This window comes from Asterias amurensis, chromosome 6, assembly GCF_032118995.1.
Source record: "Asterias amurensis chromosome 6, ASM3211899v1".
NCBI classification, from domain to species: Eukaryota; Metazoa; Echinodermata; class Asteroidea; order Forcipulatida; family Asteriidae; genus Asterias; species Asterias amurensis.
In genome coordinates, this window is record NC_092653.1 from 13,145,290 (window position 1) to 13,168,415 (window position 23,126).

Sequence of the window (23,126 nt, forward strand, 5' to 3'; positions counted from 1 at the left end):
CAGTGTTGTCCAAGGCCCACACTTTGTGTACCACAACTTCTATATCAAATAACAAACCTGTGAAAATTTAGGCTCAATCTGTCATCGGAGTCGGGGGAAAACAACGGAAAAACCCACCCTTGTTTCCACGCGTTTCACCGTGTCATGACATGTGTTTAAAATAAATCCGTAATTCTCGTTAACGAGAATTTATATTGTTTTGCTGTTTTCCCAAAAAGTGAAATATTTCATGGAATAATATTTCAAGAGAAGTCTTTCACCATTGCCTTCTGTAAACCCTGTAAGTTATTTGTAAATCTGTGAACTTTTATTTGTTTTTCTGAACCGAAAGGGTCCAATGGCTTTAAGCCCGGTTCATATTCTTTCAGGCAATGCGATACGAATTTTAAAGTCACAATTGCTCAACGAATAATTCGTATCAATTGAAATGTGCACAACTCGTGCAGCAAAAACAGGCCTGTGACGTCAGAATTCGTATAGCATTCACATGAAGGATGAACTTGGCTTTACGGGCGTCTATTCCTACCAAAACGGTTTGTTTAGCAACAATAGAAAAGTGTGTGTGGGTGTCCAAATCTCTCGAAACGGTCATCACTCATAAGCATTTTGACATGTTAACCATGTTTCTGTACAATCGAAACTACAGTATAAGTGGTGTTGTTACAATTATAGAAATCTCAGTCATTCGTGACTATAATACGCGTGTAGATATGTTGGGAGTGACATTCTATGAAAGTACTCATTATTTCCTGACAATACCGTGCCCCAAAAACTTGTTAACCATTTTTATATTACTCACTTGTCTGTGACTCACAACATGGGCTTTGCATTGATGTATAGTGGGCATATTTTACATTGTAGACCGTATTAGGAAACAGAAACACAAGCAATTTTCTTATCAAGAGAAACTTGTTGTTTTTTGTGCTTTTTTAAGATGTACACTGGAGTAAATAAAAATTGTTAACATGATGTTTACAATAATTTGAATTGAAATTTAATTGAATTTTATTGAAACACAATATTTTATTTGGTATGGTGTCTAATCACCAAATTTGAGTGAAATAACAAAACGTGGAACCAGTTGATTTTGTCCTCATCCTATGTTAAATGCAGTGGATACTATTTGTAATTACTCAAAATAATTATTAGCATAAAACCTTTCTTGGTAACAAGTAATGGAGAGAGGTTGATGGTATAAAACATTGTGAGAAACGACTCCCTCTGAAGATTTGTAGTTTTCGAGAAAGAAGTTACACGAATTTGATTTCGAGACCTCAGATTTAGAATTTGAGGTCACGAAAATCAAGCATCTGAAAGCACACAACTTCGTGTGACAAGGGGTGTTTTTTATTTCATTATTATCTCACAACTTCGACAACCAATTGAGCTCAAATTCTCACAGGTTTGTTATTTTATGCATATGTTGAGATACATCAACGGTGAAGGCTAGTCTTTGACAATCACCAACAGTGTCCAGTGTCTTTACAGGATTTGGGTACCTTTTCAAAATGTCCATAGATTTACATTAAACTTACAGGGTTTGAAGATAACGATAGTGGAAAGCTTCACTTCAAAATTTACTTACTGAGGTGCTGTAGTTTTTAAGAAATGAGTAAAACAATGTCATGAAAATACGTTTGTAAATGACTAAAATAATTTTCGTCTCATGAGACGAAAATTATTTTCATGACATTGTTTTACTCATTTCTCAAAAACTACAGCACCTCAGCACGTATCATTTTCAGGGAAGCTTTCTACTATCATTATCTTCAAACTGTGTAAGTTTAGTGTAAATCTGTGGACATTGTGTTTTTTGTCCTCAAAAGCTACATAGACCCTTAATAGAAATATCAATAATGGGTTGTATAGATCCAAATGTTCTAACACAAACAAACCCGAATGTTTGGTTATCAAATTGCAATCAAAGCCATGCTCGACGTTTTCTAGAGGCAGATGGAATGGCTATAGTTGTGTTAAAGGCAGTGGACACTATTGGTGATTACTCAAAATAATTATTGGCATAAAACCTTTCTTGGTGACGAGTAATGGGGAGAGGTTGATAGTATAAACCATTGTGAGAAACAGCTCCCTCTGAAGTGCCATAGTTTTCGAGAAAGAAGTAATTTTCCACGAAATTGATTTCGAGACCTCAGGTTTAGAACTTGAGGTCTCGAAATCAACCATACGCTCACACAACTTCGTTTGACAAGGGTGTTTTTTCTTTCATTATAAACTCGCAAATTTGATGACCAATTGAGTTCAAATTTTCACAGGTTTGTTATGTTATGCATATTTTGAGATAGACCAACTGTGAAGGCTAGTCTTTGACAATTACCAATAGTGTCCACTGCCTTTAATTACACAGTTTACCAAACTTTAGAACATATTATTTTGAGTTTAAGAAAGTGACACTCCACTTGCCGAAGGAGGGCGCTGCAATCACTTTTCGGTTAGGAAAACATTATCATAAACCAACACTTTCACAGGCACAATCTTTGGACATGAATACACAGAGCCATTTGTTGCGGTAACTACTTTAATGGCTTTATTTTTGAAAACAAAACATTTGCGAGAACATTACCCATTAAGCACATTTGCGATTGGAGAGATTGTGTATAATCGTCATTATACATTGACCTCAGTGTCCCCATTGTCCATGTCTACTGAAACATAAGGAGGGCCGAGTTGATGTAGCCATTGAAGAAGGGGCATGTATTGCTCCCCGTTAAGCCTTTTTATTACTCTAATGTAATGATTGTAATGGTTGCCAGATAATAAGCCCTTTCCGCGGATTATTTCTGTCCTCGCACTTTTTTTTAAAAACCCATTCAAACTGTGCCTTATTGTTTACGTGTCACCACCCCCCCCCCCCCAAAAAAAAAAAATAATAATAATAATAATAAATAAAAAATAAATAAAAAATTAATAATAATAAATAATAAAAAATGAGCCATTTGGAGTATGACTTGATATTACGGGAACCCATCTTCCAGGTAATACCAGTGACATATTTCTGGGTGGTTTGTTGTGTGTTTTATCGATCATGTTTTCTTTTATGTAGTTTTATTGGCTCTCTCCTTTTCACCTTGCAGGGTCGTTGCCGTGCGATAAAGGCCCTCGCCTTCGGCTCTGACCTTTATCACACGGCAACGACCCTGCCGGTTTTAAACGGCCGTTTAAGAACTCGTCGCTAAGTTAGGAGGAGTAACTCGTCCTAACTCAAGATAAGACTAGTCTTAACTCTTTGTTAAATCCACCCCAGGATCATTATATTATTCGCATTAGTAGGATTTGAAACTTTACATGGTGGGAGTATAATTAGGTGAGTTTTTGCGGTAGCACCAAATATCTTTCTCCTGAAGACGATCAAGGCATACTGATCGAAACGTTGTCAACCATGTCCAGTTCTTTTCAGAACCAACTCTACTCAAAATAGATTCACACATGGTGCTATACTACAAACCTCACCTCAATATATTCGCATATAAAACTATAATTACACGTTGATAATTTGTACATGGTAATTTTAATATTCACAGAGAGGGTTATTGGACATAATGCGTGGTTGTGTGCTTAAACTAATTCGTTAATGGATTTCCCCACGCTTTGTTGGATAATAATGTGGAGTGGACAGGTTCGTATGTTAAAGGCATAGACAATATTGATAATTTTACTCGAAATAATTGTTAGCATAAAAATTTACTTGGTAACGAGCAATGGAAAGCTGTAGATAGACATCGTTAAAAACGGCTCCCTCTGAAGTAACGTAGTTTTTTAACTAGAGGTCATTTCTCACTCACATATTAAAATGCTCTGACCTAAAGCCTTTTATTAGGCATCTAAAAGGCAACAAATGTGTGCAACAAGTTCAACAGGTGTTTTTTTATTTCATACTTCTCTTGCAACTTCGATGACCAATTGAGACACATTTTTCACAGGTTCATTATTTGATGCATATGTTGGGATACAAGGAGTGAGAATATTGGTCTTTTGGCAATATTAGTCGGTGCCTTTAACACACTTCGCTAATGGATTTCCCCACGCTTGTTGACTAATAATGTGCATGGTTCGTCTATTAAACATGTAAATGTACATGTACATGTACATCCCTTTGGGTTCCATTGCTTGTCAATCGATCTGTTATCAAAGCCTGTGTATTAATAAAGTCTATATAGAAGCCACAATGGTCGACATGGTAACCAGTTCAACGGCATGTCGGGTTCCCATCGTTCCTACGTGCATATATTGTGAGGAAAGGCAAAGTGGAAATGCGGTAAAAGATAAAACACAATTATGCGTTTATATAAGGTTCTTGTCAGTGTAATGGTAAAGCTGTTTTCATGCGATATCATTTTGAGGTTATTATTAAAAGCATCGTTTTCATTTTAACGGAGTGTCATGTGTGTACCAGGCATGCAACTGCCCGTTGAAAAAAAAAGAACATTTTCGAAGGCACAACGCAAGTGCGGAGCGAGGTAGCCGAAACGCCACGGGACATGAGACCCACAATGGTACCCTAGACAATGTTGGGGTTTATTATGCTCTAAGGTGCATTGTTAGCATGTAGACCTACTAGACTTATTTTACATTGATGTAGTTGTACATTGTTGTTGCCAGGCATATACTAGGCTTAAAAAAATAAAAAAATAAAAACAAGTTGCATGCCTCGTGTACAAAACAAAGACTGATCAACCTGTTTCATAAATCTACTGCAGGGAATGATCTCATATTTGTTTAGTAATTTTTACAAATCAAAATATTCAGGCTGAATTCATTATTCCTTGTTGTACATTGAATGCTGATGTTGAGTAGCAAATTGCGAATTTTGAGTAACAGCTGATACAGTTTGTGTATCACTCTACTATGCATTACATGGGACATCGTTCACTGAAAATGACAATGTTTTTATCGTGGAAGATTTCCTATATCTGTAAGCTGAACATAAATGTTTGGAATTACTACACGGTGTTGTTTAACCTCATTCAAGAGTTAACATCTTCTCAAGAATCATTCTAAATAATCATTGCGAAATCAATCTAGATTGGACTTTAATCGAGAGAGAAAACTGGACCTTTGAAATCATCACGCCGTCATCTTAGATAATGACCTAATGGTAAAACCATAGAGCTATAAATATATCTCTATGGGTAAAACGCGTATTAACCATGCACGCGCAACGCACAGGATGGGCAAATGAGCAGCCTTTTCTTATTCAATTGAGGTAATATTTATAAGTATATATTAACATACTTCTCAAACTCGTGAAAGAAAACCTTTTTGAAAAAAAGGTAAGTTTGGTCTCCTGTCGTGTGAAACATGTGTATATTTGGCAGTTTTTTTCGTTTGGTCACGATACCAAATCTGTAGTGACTCACTCACACTGTTGTGTTTTCCTTTTACATGCATCTATCCGAGACACAATACATGTAAAACCATACCCATTGCGCTGTACACAGGAGAAACAACAGTGAAAGGATCAAGGTCAGGTTTTATGAAATTTCGCTTAAAATAACAACGTTACCTGGCTCACATAAAGACCTTGTCGTTATAATAACAATCACAGTATCGAAGTCACTAGTGACATGTATAGGGCCTATACACGTAAAATAAAAAAGAATATAAAATAAGATTTTTGAATAGACCATTAATTGTGTAAATTATACCTTTATATTTCATAATGTAAAACATTGTTTATCGTTGAATAATTTGTTATTCTGTAACTTTTATAAATATGTTTTACTGTTATGTGTATTCGACCAAAAAAATCCATTTCATTGACATTGATATTACTTGAAGATGACATTGACATGGTTGATAATTAAGTGTACTGCCAAAACCTATAACTGTCCGAGCTAACACTACCTTGTGCATTTTTGGGGGGATACCCGCAACTCTTACAAAAATGTTGTAACAAATAATTTACCAGTTGACATTAGGTGAAAATTATAGACTGACACAAATCCCGCTCAAAAGAGTTTCTTTACAATGCACGTTTTGTAGATTTGTAATATCAATGGTGAGGTAGCAATACTTTTTTACGTGTGTAATAGTTGTATTTATTTATTTATCTATTTTTTTATTTTTTTATTTTTTTATTTATACTTTGCCTTGAGTTATAATAAAACATCTTTTGTCTTCTTTCCCTATCAATGAAACCAACTTTCAGACCAAAAGGGCAATCAATGGTCTGATACCTTCAAGAAGAACAGTTGACAACTCACAATGCACACAGGAAACACGACAAAATGGCGGCAATCTTACAAAGTCAGTCTCACGTGGTTTACCGTTAAGTCCACAAACGGTTAAAAATCTCTAGCCTAACGAAATAGTGCACTGTAATTGCTTAACTGTCCGTAAAGAGTGCAGTGCAAACATTAGAGTCTTGAGATTTCTAACTCCAAAAAAACCACACAGACGAAATGAATGGGGGGATGAAGACACGCCCAGCATCGGTCAACATTTACCAAACACCTTGGTTTGAAAATGGTATCGGGGAGCATTGAACTGGAACCCCCATTACAAGAGGTAAAATGCAAACACAACAACGGGATCAACATGACGTCAAGCCCTGTTGTTACTGTACACCGTAAAGTGTACGTGGAAAGGTACTTCAATAAAAAGAGTTGCTTATGTAAATGGATAATACGTCAATCGAATCTCAAGTTGGTCTATAATCCGCCTCTGCAGAGAGACGTTAAGGACAAAGTATAATGAATTGGTATAAGAGAAATTTCAATCTGAAAGGTCACTGCTTATAAATTCAACCCAGCCCATCAAGTCGTCTAGAAAAACAAGTTTTCATATCAATTGTTCATTTCAAGGCACTGGACACCTCTGGAAAAATAATTGCAAAGACCAGTGTTCACACTTGGTCTATTCCCCCATAGTGTATTCAAACAGTATGCACAAAATTAACACATCTGTGCAAATTTTGACTCAATTGGTCATTGAAGTTACAAGAAAATAATTGAAAGAAAACAAAAACAATTGTTGCACAAAGTTGCGTTATAATTTGTAAAAACAATATTCAAAGACTTCATCCTGAAGCCTTCTAATATTTGAGTACGAAATTACCTCTTACTCTAAAACTACGTCACTAAAAACTATTTTTTAAAGTAATTTCAAGAGCAAACTGCCTCAAATCACCGGCTTTTGCTTATTTCAAAGGCCGTACTCGAATTAATGCCAAGTAAAACAAACACCAGTTTACCAGCTTGGATAGTTGCTCAAAATATCACAGAATAATAATATTATGCATGAACGAAATGTAAACATAAATATTCTGTGCACAGCACTCAACCAACAAAACATTTAGCAGTGTCCATTTTAACATTTTAATGACGTCATGCAAAACAACCAGCAATATTGTTTATTGACCATGACGTACGAAGGCCGTGTCCGAATAAGCGGCTACAGCTACGGCTATGGCTAGGTATCCGCGTTATTATGTGTTTAAGAGTACAGAACTCGTTCGTGTATTCTCGACAAAAATCTTCGTTACGGCTTTGGCTAGATAGCAACACCAATAGTAACAGGTGTAGCCGTAGCTGTAGCCGCTAATTTAAATACGGTCTGAGCTGCCGACCATCTTCGTTAAATCACAATGATTTGTGATTAAATTAGAAAAGGTCAAAAGAGGTAACAAATTAAGAAATCCTCCAGATGAAATCAATAAAGCTGTCCAGCAAAATGTATCACCGAAAAATATTGTTTGTAAATTTTGTACAAAATTAGCGGACAATCATCAGTAAGCAATGTTTCCTTTTACATATTTTTCTAAAACCATGTACATGTAATCATAAATGCCCCAGATTGGTTCACTCCGTATCTAATTCATTATATCATTTTCATTTCATTCTCACTAATTATTTTTATTCGCCAGTTCTTCAATGTTTTTGACTTAAACAAGTGTACTTAAATTGTTTATAATACTCTGTTTTTCATCACAATGAAAATAAATGCTGAATTAAATTGCATTGAATGAAATTTAAACAATTAAGTTATTTACAGTTTGAACCGTTGATGAATTTAATCCCGAGAACTTTTACACAAATTACGTGTAAACACTTTCATATGTTATTTCATCCCCACACCAAACACAGTCTCACTATTGGTAATTACTCAAAATGGTTATTAGCTTAAAACCTTACTTGGTATCGCGTAATGGGGAGAGGTTGGTAGTAAAAGACATTGTGAGAAACGGATCCCTCTGAAGTGGAGTAGTTTTCGAGAAAGAAGTAATTTTCCTCGAATTTGATTTCGAGACCTCAAGTTTAGAATTTTAGGTCTCGAAATCAAGCATCTGATAGCACACAACTTCGTGTGACAAGGGTGTTTTTTCTTTCATAGTTATCTTGCAACTCCGACGACCAATCGAGCTCAAATTTTCACAGGTTTGTTATTTAATACATATGTTGAGATAAGGCAAGTTAGAAGACTGGTCTTTGACAATTACCAATAGTGTCCACTGGCTTGAACGCCTTGTTGATAATTCTGAAAAACTGCTCGCAATCTCAAGATTGTGCATTGTTTTCCCTGTGCGTTGCGTGAAAGCGTGAGACTTGCTTGGTCTGCAGTTGCTACCTCCATGGAAGGCAAGTCAAACCATGGTCAAACGATCTAGCTTTTTTTTTTTTTTTTTTTTTACGAAAAGTGAATTTCGATTAATAAATATTTGAAAAAGAGCCTTTTGACCCACCCACCCACTAATTCGAAAAGAAATCGAAATTTTTAAACATTAACAATTTTGAATGGCCCCTTTTATCAAAAAGTGGCAAAGACTGAGTTGTGATGACCCCTGCTTGACTCCTTGTTTCCCGATCGATGTACAGACGTCACACAATGCAGACATGACAATTGATTTGTATTATGTTTTATGTATAGATATGGATTTATGCACTTGAAGGGAAGATACAAGCAGTATCATTATACTTCCAGGTCCAGCCCCCTGTTACGCGCATTACATACACACGAGCAGCCATGGCTTTAATGGTTACTGCAGTGAATACAAATAATTAACAGTTAATTTTGATGTTATTTATTTCTCAAAAATAATGTCTTAAAAATAAAAATAAAAAAAAGATTTTCACCACACATTTAAAGCCATCTTAAAGACACTTTCGGTACAGATTTTTTTTCTTTTTCTCACAGATTTACAAATAACTTACAGGGTTTACAGAAGGTAATGGTAAATACCTTCTCTTGAAATATAATTCCATGAAATGTTTTACTTTTTGAGAAAATATTAAAACAATATCAATTTTCGATATCGAGAATTACGGATTTATTTTAAACACATGCCATGACACGGCGAAACGTGCGGAAACAAGCGTGGGTGTTCCCGTTATTTTCTACCGATTCCGATGACTGATTGAGCCTAAATTTTCACTGGTTCGTTATTTTATATACAGAAGTTGTGATACACGAAGTGTGGGCCTTGGACAATACTTTTTACCGAAAGTGTCCAATGGCTTTAATGTGTATTTTTGTTTCTGACTTATCTAACTTGCGTTATTACCCCCCCCCCATGTGTGGATTGTTACCGCCCCCCTGCCATTACGAAAGTCGAGACGTCATTTCGGGAGTTAGAAAAATAACCATCGGCTCACAGGGAGTCGTTTCTCACAAACATTGTATGCTATTAACATCTCTCCATTGCTCGTTACTATACGTTTTTATGCTAACAATGATTTTGTACAACTGTCAATAGTGGCAAGTGCCTTTAATTAATATACTTGATTACAATGTACACCTGTCATACAAGTGGCAATGAACGTTCAAACAATCGCGGATTGGGAACTTGGGCGTATGGATGGGGGCACTTCGCAAAGGGGCGAGAGGGGCTGTTTTGCCCGAAATGTTACAAACAAGAAAACGTGTTGTTGCTTTCTCTGTCAAGTTTCCCCTCTTGCTATATCCGATTTCCTTCAGTGCGTGTTGCCCTCACGCAAACAGTATAGGGAACAGACTGTGTACAATTAGTGTATTGGTTGGTAACCATTTTCCAGTCAGCAAATCAGTTTTGATTGTGCTATAAAAAAAAACTTGGCTCATTTCCCAGTGTTTCATGGTACATGTACAATGAACATGTGTTAACAGAAACACAAATAATTGTCTTAATTTCGGAGGGTATAAAAACCCTTGACAAATGTCGTTAAAAAAATCACTCAGCCCATCATTCAAAAAGACTTGAAGATGTCCCTCTCTTTATGTTTTATCGACCGATTGTTCAAAACTCTCATGGGCACCATGCAGAAAGTCATGCAGAAAGAGACTCAAACTGCTCAGATGGCATTAGCAAGCGATATAACAACATAACAGATCAATACAAATTCAGCAGTGTTCGCCTGCAGGGATTTTGATATAGCCAGCCACAGCTGCCGAAGCAACCCCCCCCCCCCCCCCCCCCCCACAATGGACTGCGACAATTCGTTATTATTGAATCGAGTAGCTAAGTAAGCAAACTGCTCATTAAAAGTATGCATGATTTCATCGGAGGAAAGGCGCTTGCCTAGGAATCTTGGGGTATACTACTTTTCATTCGGTGTACACTGTTATTTCAATACAACACAATGTTTGCCTCAAACGATGGATTATAAATAATTGCACTTTCTCGGATTCATGATAACCACTTAACAAATCCAAGCTACTTATTTAACACTGTCACTTAACAACTTCTCGAACCATGGTACCGTAAAATTCAACCCTATTGTGTCTCAAACGCTTCACTGACACATAATATTAATCTGATTTAGCTGTTTCTAGCCCGTAAATAATAAACAAACAGTGCCCTATACTGGTGGGTAACTGCCTGAGCCCATGGTCACTCTTTGGACCCTTTGGGACAAACAAGTAGCCTATACATGTACACACACCTATTAGCATCAACCCCAGTGTATTATCGGTCTTTTGTTTTACACTTGCAGGCAAAGTAAAAAAAATATATATATATACCAGCTGATCATCTGGGCAACTTTTGGGCATTTCCAAAAAGAGGAGGATGAGGGGCTTTCTAGTTTTTTTTTAAAAGTTTTTTTTTGTTTTTTTTAAAGCCACCACCTACTTTATGTAGTTACAAATTCTTTAAAGATTAGCAAGAAGATAAAAATAATAAGAAGTACACGGAAAAGCATTTTGTCTTTATGAAGAAACAAAGAAGTAAAATTTTTAAAAAGTAAAAAAAAGATGCGGCCTTAAAAAAAATGAGGGAGGGGGACGATCAGCTGGTATATTTTATTTATTTGGCCTTATTATTGAAAGTATTTATCCGCAAATTAGGCCTTCTTAAAAGGGGGGGGGGCAGAAAACAAAAAAGAAATCAAAAACAACGATGGATACGCCATGATAAATCAGATCCGGAATTTCATATTTCGAAGGCAAAGACCATTTCACTTTTAAAGGGCAATTCCATCTTTAGAAGGGGCACCGAGGCCAAGACCAGGGGCAACGGAGGCAAGACTGAAAAGCGAATGTTAATTTGAAAACTACAGTTAAAACTGTTTGAGTTTTTACAATTCATTTTCATGAAAAAAATTGACGTTCATTTAGAACAAACAATAATAAAAACAAACGACGTATACATGTATAGTGGAAAAATACAACATTTAATTCATGCTCATGAACGTTTTCTATAACAAAATATGCAAGTACTTCTATTTGTACTAAATGTGTTACCTATTTCGTAGTTCAGTAAAAGCGCCAAGCTTAAAAATCATTCCAACAACGGCTCGCTTTACAGTAAAATCTTTCATTTCATTATTACACCATTATAAATAAACAATCTGTTAGTAAAACTAAAAGCACTGTTCAAAAGAAAATCATAAATTTGGCCATAGCATTTCAGCAACTGCTGTTTCGTTCAGTATAATTAAAAAGCTGGCTCAAAATTCACTGGCCACAACAAGTTCGTTCACAGACATTTTTAAAGACACACGTGCCACAGAACAAATATTTTAAAAGTTAAAAGAACAAATAAACGGTTTTGTATAAAAAAGATAAGATTTTTGAGCAATAGTTACACAATATGTACACAGTGTGGAACACGTCTAACAGTATATAAAGAGTTAAAATCATCTTCGACTCGTTGTGAGAAATATGACTTTTTATCGACAATTTATGATAAAACTTTCAAAATTAAACACTAAGTTTATAAAATAATTTTCTTACATAAACAGTGGAGAATTTTGAACGGAAACGGGAGCACGTTGAGAAATCAAAAAGGGGAACATGGTCGACAAACTATATTTGATAAAACTCTACGTCATCATGTGATTATTTTCAACAGGTGACAAATAAAAAAGTTTCGACTCTGTTTGACTGAGGAATTGTCTTGTATTAAAGGCACTTACAACAAGAGCCGGCCATTGGTCCAGTTTCAAAGAGCTGCTTAAAGGGGGGTACATTATTGGTAATTGTCAAAGACCAGTGTTCTCACTTGGTGTATCTCAACAAACCTGTGAAAATTCTCAATTGGTCATCGCAGTTGGCAGAAAATGATGAAAGAAAAAACACCCTTGTTGGACGAATTTGTGTGCTCCAGATAGGAATAAAAGACTTCTAGCTAGAAGTATTTCATTATTTTAGTAGGAAATTACCTCAATTTCAAATATATGCTACTTCAGAGGGAGCCGTTTCTCACAATGTTTTATGCTGTACTATCAACAGCTCTCCAATGCTCGATACCAAGTCAGTTTTTAAGTTAATATTTTGTTATGAGTAATTACCAGTGTACATTCCCTTAAAGCACACAAATTTGCGAAGCACTAGAAACTTGCAAGAATAAGGTTACCAGTCAAAATGCCTCATGTACCATCTATGACTGGTAACCTGCTCAATTGCGCTCAGCTGAAAAATTTTACGCGATATGTCCATGCCTCGGCAGCTCTGTGAAAATTTACCCATAAAATTGTTCGAACCCTTGTATTGATTCATGGAATATCGTTACAATGATGGTTACGTTTTCACTCTCAATCACGTATATCGTAAATCACGTCCCTCGTACCAAGAGCTATGTAAGGGGAGAGTTGCGACATGGAGGGATCAATTTTCTTTTGGTCACATGGTTGCTGGATGCCATTTTGTTAAAAATGCATGCAGCACAGGCTGCACAGTCTGGTCTGGGACCCAGTCTTCTGCGCTTTCTGTACACAAAAATTACTTATCACAATCGCAAGCTATCACAACTCTCTCAATGTTACAGATGTTAAGCAGAAACAATGCTATCTGCTAAGCCAAAAACAAATAGTGGGACACCAGTTGCAACAGTGTAAACTTTATGGAAATTTGACTGGACCAATTTGTGTTAAGCAATACTTTTCTGTTTTTAGCAACTTGTTATGCTTACGGGCTTTATGAAATCGGGCACATGCCCACACCATTCTGGAGTCACCACTGGTTACTTTAATTATCGTCAGTTACTAAAAAATAAAATAGTCCCTTATAAAAACAGCACACACTTTACATATTATTTTGTTAAGTTACTAAGTAATTCTAGACACCATAGCAGACGACCAACATTTTAGTTCACATTGAGTTTACCCCGTTTAGCGCAATTTATTATTAACTAAATTATCAGCGATAATTACACGTGTATTATAAATAAAATATTCAAAGTGCCACTCAAAGGGAAGGTACACGATTGGACATTGGCAAAGACCAGTATTCTCACTTGGTGTATCCCAACAACAGCATAAAATACCAAACCTGTGAAAGTTTTAGCTAAATTGGTCATCGAAAAAACACCCTTGTTCAACAAATTTGTGTGCTTTCAGTTTGGGAATAAGACTTGCCTATATGCTACTTCAGAGGGAGCCGTTTCTCACAATGTTGTATACTATCAACAGCTCTCAAATGCTCATAACCAAGTCAGTTTTTAAAGGAACACGTTGCCTTGGATCGGTCGAGTTGGTCTTTGAAAAGCGTTTGTAACCGTTTTTTATAAAATGCATATGGGTAGAAAGATGTTGTAAAAGTAGAATACAATGATTCACACAAACATGCCTCGAAATTGCGTGGTTTTCCTTTTACCTCGTCGACTAACACGTCGGCCATTTATGGGGGTCAAAATTTTGACTCCCATAAATGGCCGACCATGTTAGTTCGCACAGTAGAAGGAAAACCACGCAATTTCGAGGCAAGCTTGTGTGGATCATTGTATTCTACTTTTAAAACATCTTTCCAACCATATGCATTTTATAAAAAACGGTTACAAACGCTTTTGTTTTGACCAACTCGTCCGATCCAAGGCAACGTGTTCCTTTAAGTTAAAATTATTTGGTTTGAGTAATTACCAAACGTGAACCTTCCCTTTAAGTACAGGATAGCATGTTGGGGTAGGGAGAACACTTTGCACTGTTTGGATAAGTGTCTACAGAGAAATATGGCCCAACCCAAAGTGTCCACCATACCTCAAAAATGGCTTACATGCATGAGTGGTTTGTGTGAGTGGTTTGTGTAACTGGTTTAGTTACATTAACAGTGAACAATACGCACATTCAAAGACGCAAGAGGAAGCAAGCACTTATTTCGAGCTTGTGTTCCATTGAATTTTTAATATTATAGGAACTAAACAGATGATGGCTGCAGAACGCCAAAGTGTTCTTGTATGCATGCGTGCACAAAGTCAATTTGAAAACAAGAAAATTGTACTTTATTGTATAATACACTATAAACTGATGCACTAAACTATGCAGTTTCGGCAATTCGTCGTGTTTGTGCATAGAGAGAAACTATTTGAAAACAATTCTCTTATTTATAACAGTTCTCACGCCCTAAATGATAAAGTTATGTCCCAATTCAAAATATTTGGAGAAAATGGAATGCAAAGTATTGGAAAGAGAAACGACACGTCTTGTGTGCGTCGTGTTTACTGTTAGTTTTCTGAAAGACTTTTGTGAACTTTTTATCACTCCAGCATAATGTATTGCCACGAGTCAAAAGAGAGCATTTACTAAAGGCACTGGCAATTGTCAAATACAAGTTCTCTCTCTCTATGTGGTTTACCCATCCCCAACATTCATAAAACAACAATGTGAATTGTGAATATTTGGACTAAATTTGGCCAATTTCATAGAGCTGCATAAGCAAAAAATTTGCTTAAGCACGAAAATAGCACGCTTATTTTACACATGTTACTGGCCAAAATGTCATGCCATATACATTGCTTATGACTAGTATTTAGCTGTTGTTTACTTAGCATAACAATTGAGTGGAGTCTTGGCCGGTAATCTGATTTTACTAAGCAATGAATTTAAATTTGTGCTTAAGCAGCTCTATGAAATTGGGCCCTAAAGTCTTTATCTGATTCAAATATTGGAGTGAGAATTTACCCCTTTCACGGAAACTACGTTACTTCATAGGGAGCTGTTTCCCACAATGTGTTTAACAACAACAGCTCTCCAATACTCGTCAAACTAGTTTTTAAACCAACAATTATTTTGAGTAAAAAAAGATATTACCAATAGTGTCCAGTGCTTTAAAGATTGAAGTGGGATCCCATACCATAACATGGTACATAAGAATTGTATACACATTAATATCGTTCAGCCTTATCGTCATGCATAATGCTGAGGAATAATTAGTGCTTATCTTTATAGGTCATTGCGTGGATTCATATAATACAATCGTCTGATGCTTAGAATAAAACTACCCCCCCCCCCCCCCCCTCTAAATCGACCTCAGATAATCTCCGCGTCATCAGCAAATCTTACGGCTTTCTTCCGTGCTTCTTTTTGCTCCTTTTCCACCACCTCCTGGTTTTCCTTGGTGTTCTCTGCAGATATATTCCGAGGGTTATCCTTTGGGCTCTGTTTGGGGCTCGGCTTCGGGCTTGCCTTGGGACTTTGCTCCTGCACCGGGGAGGGCGACAAGTGCGACTGCCGTAATAGTACCGGGGGTGATGGGTCGGGGTGTGTCGGTGTGAATGTTGTGGGGACTGGATCGTTCATTTCAGGGGGGATAATTCCAGAGCTTCCCCCCTCCGTGGTTGTGGTGATTTGTGGCGCTGAGTCGGTGGCGATCTTGTTGCTATACCCGTGTTCCACAGGCGCCTGGTCCCCATCCCGTTTGGCCAGAATTCTTGCAATTTCTGAATTGTTGTTCCCTTCGTTACTGTTCTTGAATCCGTGGTCAACATTCCGGGTCACCTTCAGCATGGAGACGGGTTCTTGCCGGCCTCGTGACCTCGGTAGATTGAGGGATTGGGACCTGCCGAGGACCTTATCCCGGGAGGCCTGTTGCTGTGATCGCTGCATCATATCGAGGCTCCTCCGGTAGGCAAGCTTGATCTCATCGTCCACGGAGTGGTTGAACGTCTCCATCAGCTGCACCGTTAGGGAGTTCGCAATGGCCGGGGTGTCACACAGAAAGGCGTGACACTCGTACTTGTCACTGGTGGTAGTGTCATCCGTCGCGTCATCGTCTCTCCTCTTCACGACGAAAAAGATTTTGGGGCGAGCAGGATCCGTCGCCCCGACGTACATTTTAGATGCCGGTAAGATAGTACGGTTACTAAATGAGGCAGATGACTCCGATGGAGGCGAGAACCCCTTCAACATGGAGATCACCAATCCATTGACAATAACTTCCACGGTAACACGCTGCGCCTGTTCTTTTCCGTCCTTGTAGTTTCTGTACAGTATATCCAGCGGTGTGGCAGTGTGTTCCAGATCGGTGTTGTCTACCACCGGGTGCCGCCCAAGGTAGTTGACAGCAACTCTGTCATGGGAGGAAGGAGCGAAGGAACCCCGGCTTCTTCTCTTCCAAAACGCCATCTTGAGGGTTGGGGCTTACGGTAGCTTGCACTCACCCTACCATTACAACACCATTGACAACACCGTGGTTTATTGCCGTAGTTAAATTATGGATGGATGTACCATACTCGCTATATTAGTCTGCTACTGTGGGTTTTACGCCGAGCTGCTATAGCAAAGCAGACAGCGCAGGCGCACTGGCTGTATTGAAGAGGTATTGTTGTTATCTATTCATTGGTTGTCATTGTGTTGCGAGAGGGCTTGGCGAGGCCGTGGGCGATGGACGCCATTCAAAACCAACAGAGCAAACTAGGAATGGGTCTGCCGCGCAGAGAGAAAGTGTTCCTTTGGAGTAAGTTATAAAATACACACGCTAAATAAACATGAGCTATTGTGTCGTCACATAGGCGAACAAAACGATTTGGCGATGTCTAGGGGAAAAAGTTACCCTGTGGTGAGGTTTGTTTGTGTGTAAGTTGACGCTGTCACAATGGCTGGGACCCACCATGGACCCACAAACTGAGGGGGTTGGAAAACAGTATCACATGGCGACGAAGGCGGGTGGTACACATGCAATAATGGAGATCAAAACCCAAGCAGAGGCGACAAATATAATATTCAATTATTAAATGTCAATTTCAATTTTAAATCAGTGCATTTGTTGAGGGGGGAAATGTCCTTGAATACATGCAATTCACACAAATTATACCGAGAATAAATTAGACCTATAAATTAAACAATACATCACGTAGCAGCAAGAAGCTAATGTATAAAAAAGTAACGTCTGGGCTGATCATTGAGGACACGTCATGCGTATGATATGGGTTGGCATACCTGTTTTGTATCGAAGTAACTGCCAGAACAAATTGGCACGCATTTCAACCCTAATATTAAAAAAAAAAAAACATCCATACAAATTATAGACTCAATAAAACTGCTAGTTATGTCCCGCCTGAGTAAATGCAGTTACCATGGAGTACGGCAATCATTTCTGACAGGACATCATTCACAGATAAAGCATTAGGATTTAAACGCTTTAGCCATTGGTACGGAAAAAGCTTTGGCGTACAATGGGAGTTCTTGGAATAAAGCTAGTGGGAACATGGACAATAAGCCTTTACCATGCTTACCCTTAATGCATCAATTTCTCTGTGTTGGTTGGAGTAGCAAAAAACAACAACACGTATTCTTGTAATGTGACAACCTAATTAATTTCCCATCCTTGAAGGCCCATCCTCAATACAGTGCCTTTAAATGGAAGACGACCAATGACAGGGACTTGCTCTGTTTCAGCACACTTGTCTTGTTCTTTAAAGTTTCCATTTCGTTTAAATTGGGTGATTTAAATATCATTCCCGCGTTTAGTGTTTTTTCTTCTTATTGTGTGTCATCAATCCCTCCATTTACACACCATTGCAATAGTCAAGCTTTAATTTATTTCAAAATTGTTCAGAAAAGAAAGAAAAGTCTGCTCAGATATTATTGGGGATCAACTTTGTTAATCAAAGTTGTTTAGAAAGTTTCCTGTATAAAATGGCGGTTCGTCTGCTTTTGGTTTTGGCAATAGTAATGCCCAAGACGTCTACGCCTTTTGAAAGTAGACAATATATCGCTTGCAAGATTCATGTTTTCCCACAGTGTAGCACCACTGTGTTCTGAGTTTAAGATTGATCATTCTTTTGGACTGGCTTTTATTTTAAAGACATTGGACACTATTGGTAATTGTCAAAGACCAGTCTTCCCACTTGGTGTATCTCAACATATGTATAAAATAGCAATCCTGTGAAAATTTGAGCTCAATTGGTCATCGAAGTTGCGAGATAATAACAAAAGAAGAAAAAAAAACCACTTGTCACACGAAGTTGTGTGCTTTTAGATGGTTGATTTCGAGACCAAATTCTAAATCTGAGGTCTAGAAATCAAACTCGTGGAAAATTACTTCTTTCTCGAAAACTATGCCACTTCAGAGGGAGCCGTTTCTCACAATGTTTTATATTATCAACCTCTCCCCATTAAATGTCACCATTAAAGGTTTTATTCTAATAATTATTTTGAGTACCAATAGTGTCCACTGCCTTTAATACAATCACAGTGACTCAGCAGGGCATGCAGAAATCCAAATCCTTCTTTGGGTGAGGCTACAGTATGCAATCGCTCACCCTGTTTTGCACGCCGTCAACTAATGTGATTAGATTATAGACCAGCTTACACAGAATAATATTAAATCAACATTAAACCCGTTTATACACCACGAAGTTTAAAGGCACTGAACGCGTTTGGTAATTGTGAAAGACGTTCTCACTTTGGTGTATCCTAACATAATGCACACAATAACTACTCTGTGAAAACTTGGGCACAAAAGTTTTCGAGTTTGCAAGAGAATAATAAAAGAAAAACAACCCTTTTGCATAATACTTTTACGTGCTTTCAGATACATCATAAAAAAATCCTTCAGCTGACAATTTGAGTGGTAAATTACCCCTTTCTCAAAAACTACGTTACCTCGTTCAGAGTGAGCCGTTTCTCACATTGTTTTAAACTATCAGCAGGTCGTTACCAAGTAAATGTTTTTGCTGATAATTATTTTGGGTAAATTTCAATAGTGTCTGGTGCCTTTAAGTTGTGTGACTTTCAACATTATGTCTGGTTATTTCTACCTCCATGGGTATACCTTGGGTGAACCAACAGGGTCTACCCCGCCAGGTTGTGACCCATTCGGTTGAAATGACGCTATAATCAGTGTTTCTTTTTTTAAAGGGTTCGGGTATTTTTTGTACGACACAAAACACACACTTCCACAGACTTACATTACACTACGGTTGTACGACACAAAACACACACTTCCACAGACAGACAATACACGACGGTTTTAAGAAAATTATGGTAGAAAGTTTCCCTTAAAATATTACTTGCTGAGGTGCTGTCGTTTTTGAGAAATTGGTAAAACAATATCACGAAAATAATTATGTACTGGTATGGTAAATTACTAAAGCGCTAATTAAGGCGACACTCCTGAAAAAAAATTTGCTCTGTGATTTTTACTTTTTTTCTCAAAAACTTGACGACTTATGAAGCTGAGAAACTTTTCCAGTTAAATTATATTACATACATCTTCATTCACAGAGTGTATAGCGGTTCATGTGTCATGACCAAAAACAAAATGTTCGAAAACCCTTTAAATGGTGCATGTGCTCAGTTATGTGATGTTTTATCTCATTTATCTTCCAAACCAAAATGTGAGTGTTATCACAGTTTGTTTGTGCTATTATTGCAGGCAAATATTTTAATCGGTTTGATTGTACATTTCTTATCTGGACAAGGATCAAATTACAATTGATAAGTCTCAATGTGTCATTTTGTTTTCAACAAAATGCCAAAATAAAACCGAGATGACTTGTCATAAGTATGTTTGCTAATAGTACTGTATTTGCACCGTGATGTTTGAACGCACATGCGTTTGCCTTCTGAGGTTTTTTTTTTTTTTTTTTACAACTTTTACTATTCAGTTATATGGTGAACTATTTTTGGGGACACTAATTCAAAAATGTCATTCAATTTTTCGTTCTAAACTGTTTTCGCTTTGAAGTTTTGCTTTTCCACTTTACGTGTATTAATAAGCAACTTTTACGAAGCAAGCTTAGAAATATTTACAATTTTCAGCAAACTTCATCCTTTTAGTTTCTTCATCTGTGTTTTTCTTTTAAGTAACATTGCCCTTTAAATTGTTTTATATTTAACCGCTATTAGACAACCAAATGGATTGGTAATAACATACTTAAAGCCTGACAGCTTATGCAATACGTTCATAACATAACCAAAGTGTGTGAATTTTTTTTTTTTTACTCTAGATTAAATGTACAATATGAAAACCTAAACGGAAAAAACCGCAACAGCCGAGTTCGGATGTTCGGATGTTACAAACATTGACGAATTGTTTTCCTCACTATTTTCTCCCGACTCACGTCACATATTATGTCCACTTTCAAGGGTTTGTCATAGTGGCTTATCACACAAACGCCGAACACTATTTTTGTCAGCTCCATCATAATACTTTATTATGTACTTTAAAAAAAAAGGGTGCGTCTTATACGCAGTTTGTTTTGGTGGTTTATGGTTGTAATTGTTCAGGTTGGTCTTTCAGTTGACTGACAGCCTTGACTTTACTTACTAAAAGGGACAATAAATGCTTGCGGTTTTTATACAATGGGCCCATGGCATGATCAAAATATGATGGGACATTATGACTCTGTCCTGGTCGTATACACAGCGCCCTCTTGTGTAAAAATGAAAGTATTCAGTAGTGGTGTAAGCTCTTATAGTCAGCTGAGGTTTACCGAGTACTGTGGCCCGAGTAGTACTCGAGTACTGAGCACTTATGCCATCGAGAACGTCGAGTAGAATTTTCCGAATACTCTAATATCAGCGAGTACGGAATTGTAGTGAATTGTTCCCAAGTAAAAATTCAATTAATTGTCCCATAGTTTTCAAGAGACAAAACAGTGACACTTGAGTTAGGTAGGCAAGGAAAAATGACAGCAAATAAAAAGACGGATATTCCATTCAAAACCGTACATGTACATTTCCTTTCTAATGAACACGTTGCCTTGGATCGATCGAGTTGGTCTTTGAAAAGCGTTTGAAACCGTTCGTGTTATGACATGCATATGGTTAGAAATATATTTTAAAGTAGAATAATAATGATCATTTATTCAACGTTGAAATTGTCTATCTAACCATGTACATTTCACAACAAACGATTTCAAACGCTTTTAGACCAACTCGCCCGATCCAAGGCAACGTGTTCCATTAACGGAGAACCACAACCAAAAAGGTCGAGTTATTTTGGTCGATGGTTCTTATAGACGTCATCACATCACCAGTACCAACATGTCTCCTAAGATGGCGGACATGGCAGTCAGTACCTTCTTTGACGTCAGTGCAAGAGGTCAGTAAACCATACTCTCTATTCAATGAACAGGGAATACGGCGCCTTAGCTTTATACAATACAAACATGATTTTATTACTGTAATTGCTCATTGCACCCTGCAAATGTATAAGCTGATTACGTAAACAATTATGTCAACAACCGTCAACGAGGGACGTGTGACCTCGTTAAAGAGATTAATCATCCACACCACACAATTCAAGGCAATATTGTGGAATATCCGTTTGGTTGAAAGGTTTCTTATCCTGCAGTGAGTGAACAGACGCTCAAGGATACACTATTGTTTATCGAAGAGGTCTCCGGAGATCAAGGCACCGAATGTGTGTGAACTTTATTAGGGGCTAATTGGTACACATCATTAACCATGGCACAATTTCATGGAGCTTGTACGGCACAAAAAATTGCTTAGCATGAAATTTCTTCCTTGATAAAAACAGGATTACTAACCAACTTTCCATTTGTTGAATATTGCTTATTACCGGTATTCAGGTGTTCTTTGCTGATCCTGAAAATCGCGTGGAAATTTGATTGGTTATCCTGTTTTTATCAAGACAAACATTTAATGCTAAGCAAATTTATGTGCCTAACAGTTCTATGAAATTGGGCCCTGGTTTAGTAATTTATCAGTGTGGCACGCTTGGTGATGGCATTAAATTATTTGATAATACAAACACGAAGTTTGGTACACAGTCCGAATAATGCTATCAAGATAACTGCAAACAATTTATCTTTGAAAACAAAAATAAACGTAGCAATGGAAGCATTGTAACCGATGCATGTATCTGGGCCATCACACTTGTAAATGGTATGGAACCTTAGACCTTTCCATTGATGATAAACAAAGTGCCCGATTGGTGGCTTGGCCGGCCGAATGTCAGCAGAACAATCAATTGTGTAAAAACAAATTGTTACCAAAATCATTTATTCTGTACAGATTCATGAGCTGGATATTTAATATTAACGTTGTGTAACATCTCTACAAACGATGGCTATCCGTTTTTTATTTGCATTGATGCCTTTCCATTGTTTTCGAACCTCGTTTGGCAAAAACTCCGGATGTGACGTTTCAATAGAAAGGTCTATATTGAAGTAACGACTTCTAAAATCAGATGTGTTAATTTGCGAGAGGGCGCTACACAGATGATATAATGGCCCTTTTCCAAACCACAGCTTGGACCTCAATGCTATTATTTTTGAAAAACGTATTTTCCATATGAGGCGCTTAAAGGCAGTGGACACTATTGGTAATTACTCAAAATAATTATTAGCATAACAACTTACTACGTAACGAATAATGGGGAGAGGTTGGTAGTATAAAACATTGTCAGAAACTGCTCCCTCTGAAGTGGAGTAGTTTTCAAGAAAGAAGTTATTTTCCACGAATTTGATTTCGAGACGTCAGGTTTAGAGTTTGTGGTCTCAAAATCAAGCA

General features: G+C 37.3%; 1 protein-coding gene across 2 annotated transcripts in view; it reads right to left on the reverse strand.

Annotated features, from left to right (window-relative positions):
- LOC139937983 (uncharacterized) overlaps nucleotides 1-16,975 on the reverse strand; it is a 157,085-nt gene extending 140,110 nt beyond the window's left edge. For both annotated transcript variants that reach the window (XM_071933299.1, XM_071933300.1), the window contains exon 1: nucleotides 12,453-16,975. In XM_071933299.1, coding sequence (XP_071789400.1) covers nucleotides 15,675-16,769 — 1,095 coding nt within the window. In that variant the 5' untranslated portion in view covers nucleotides 16,770-16,975 and the 3' untranslated portion in view covers nucleotides 12,453-15,674. The remainder of the gene's footprint in view (nucleotides 1-12,452) is intronic.
- Between the last annotated feature and the right edge of the window lie 6,151 nt (nucleotides 16,976-23,126).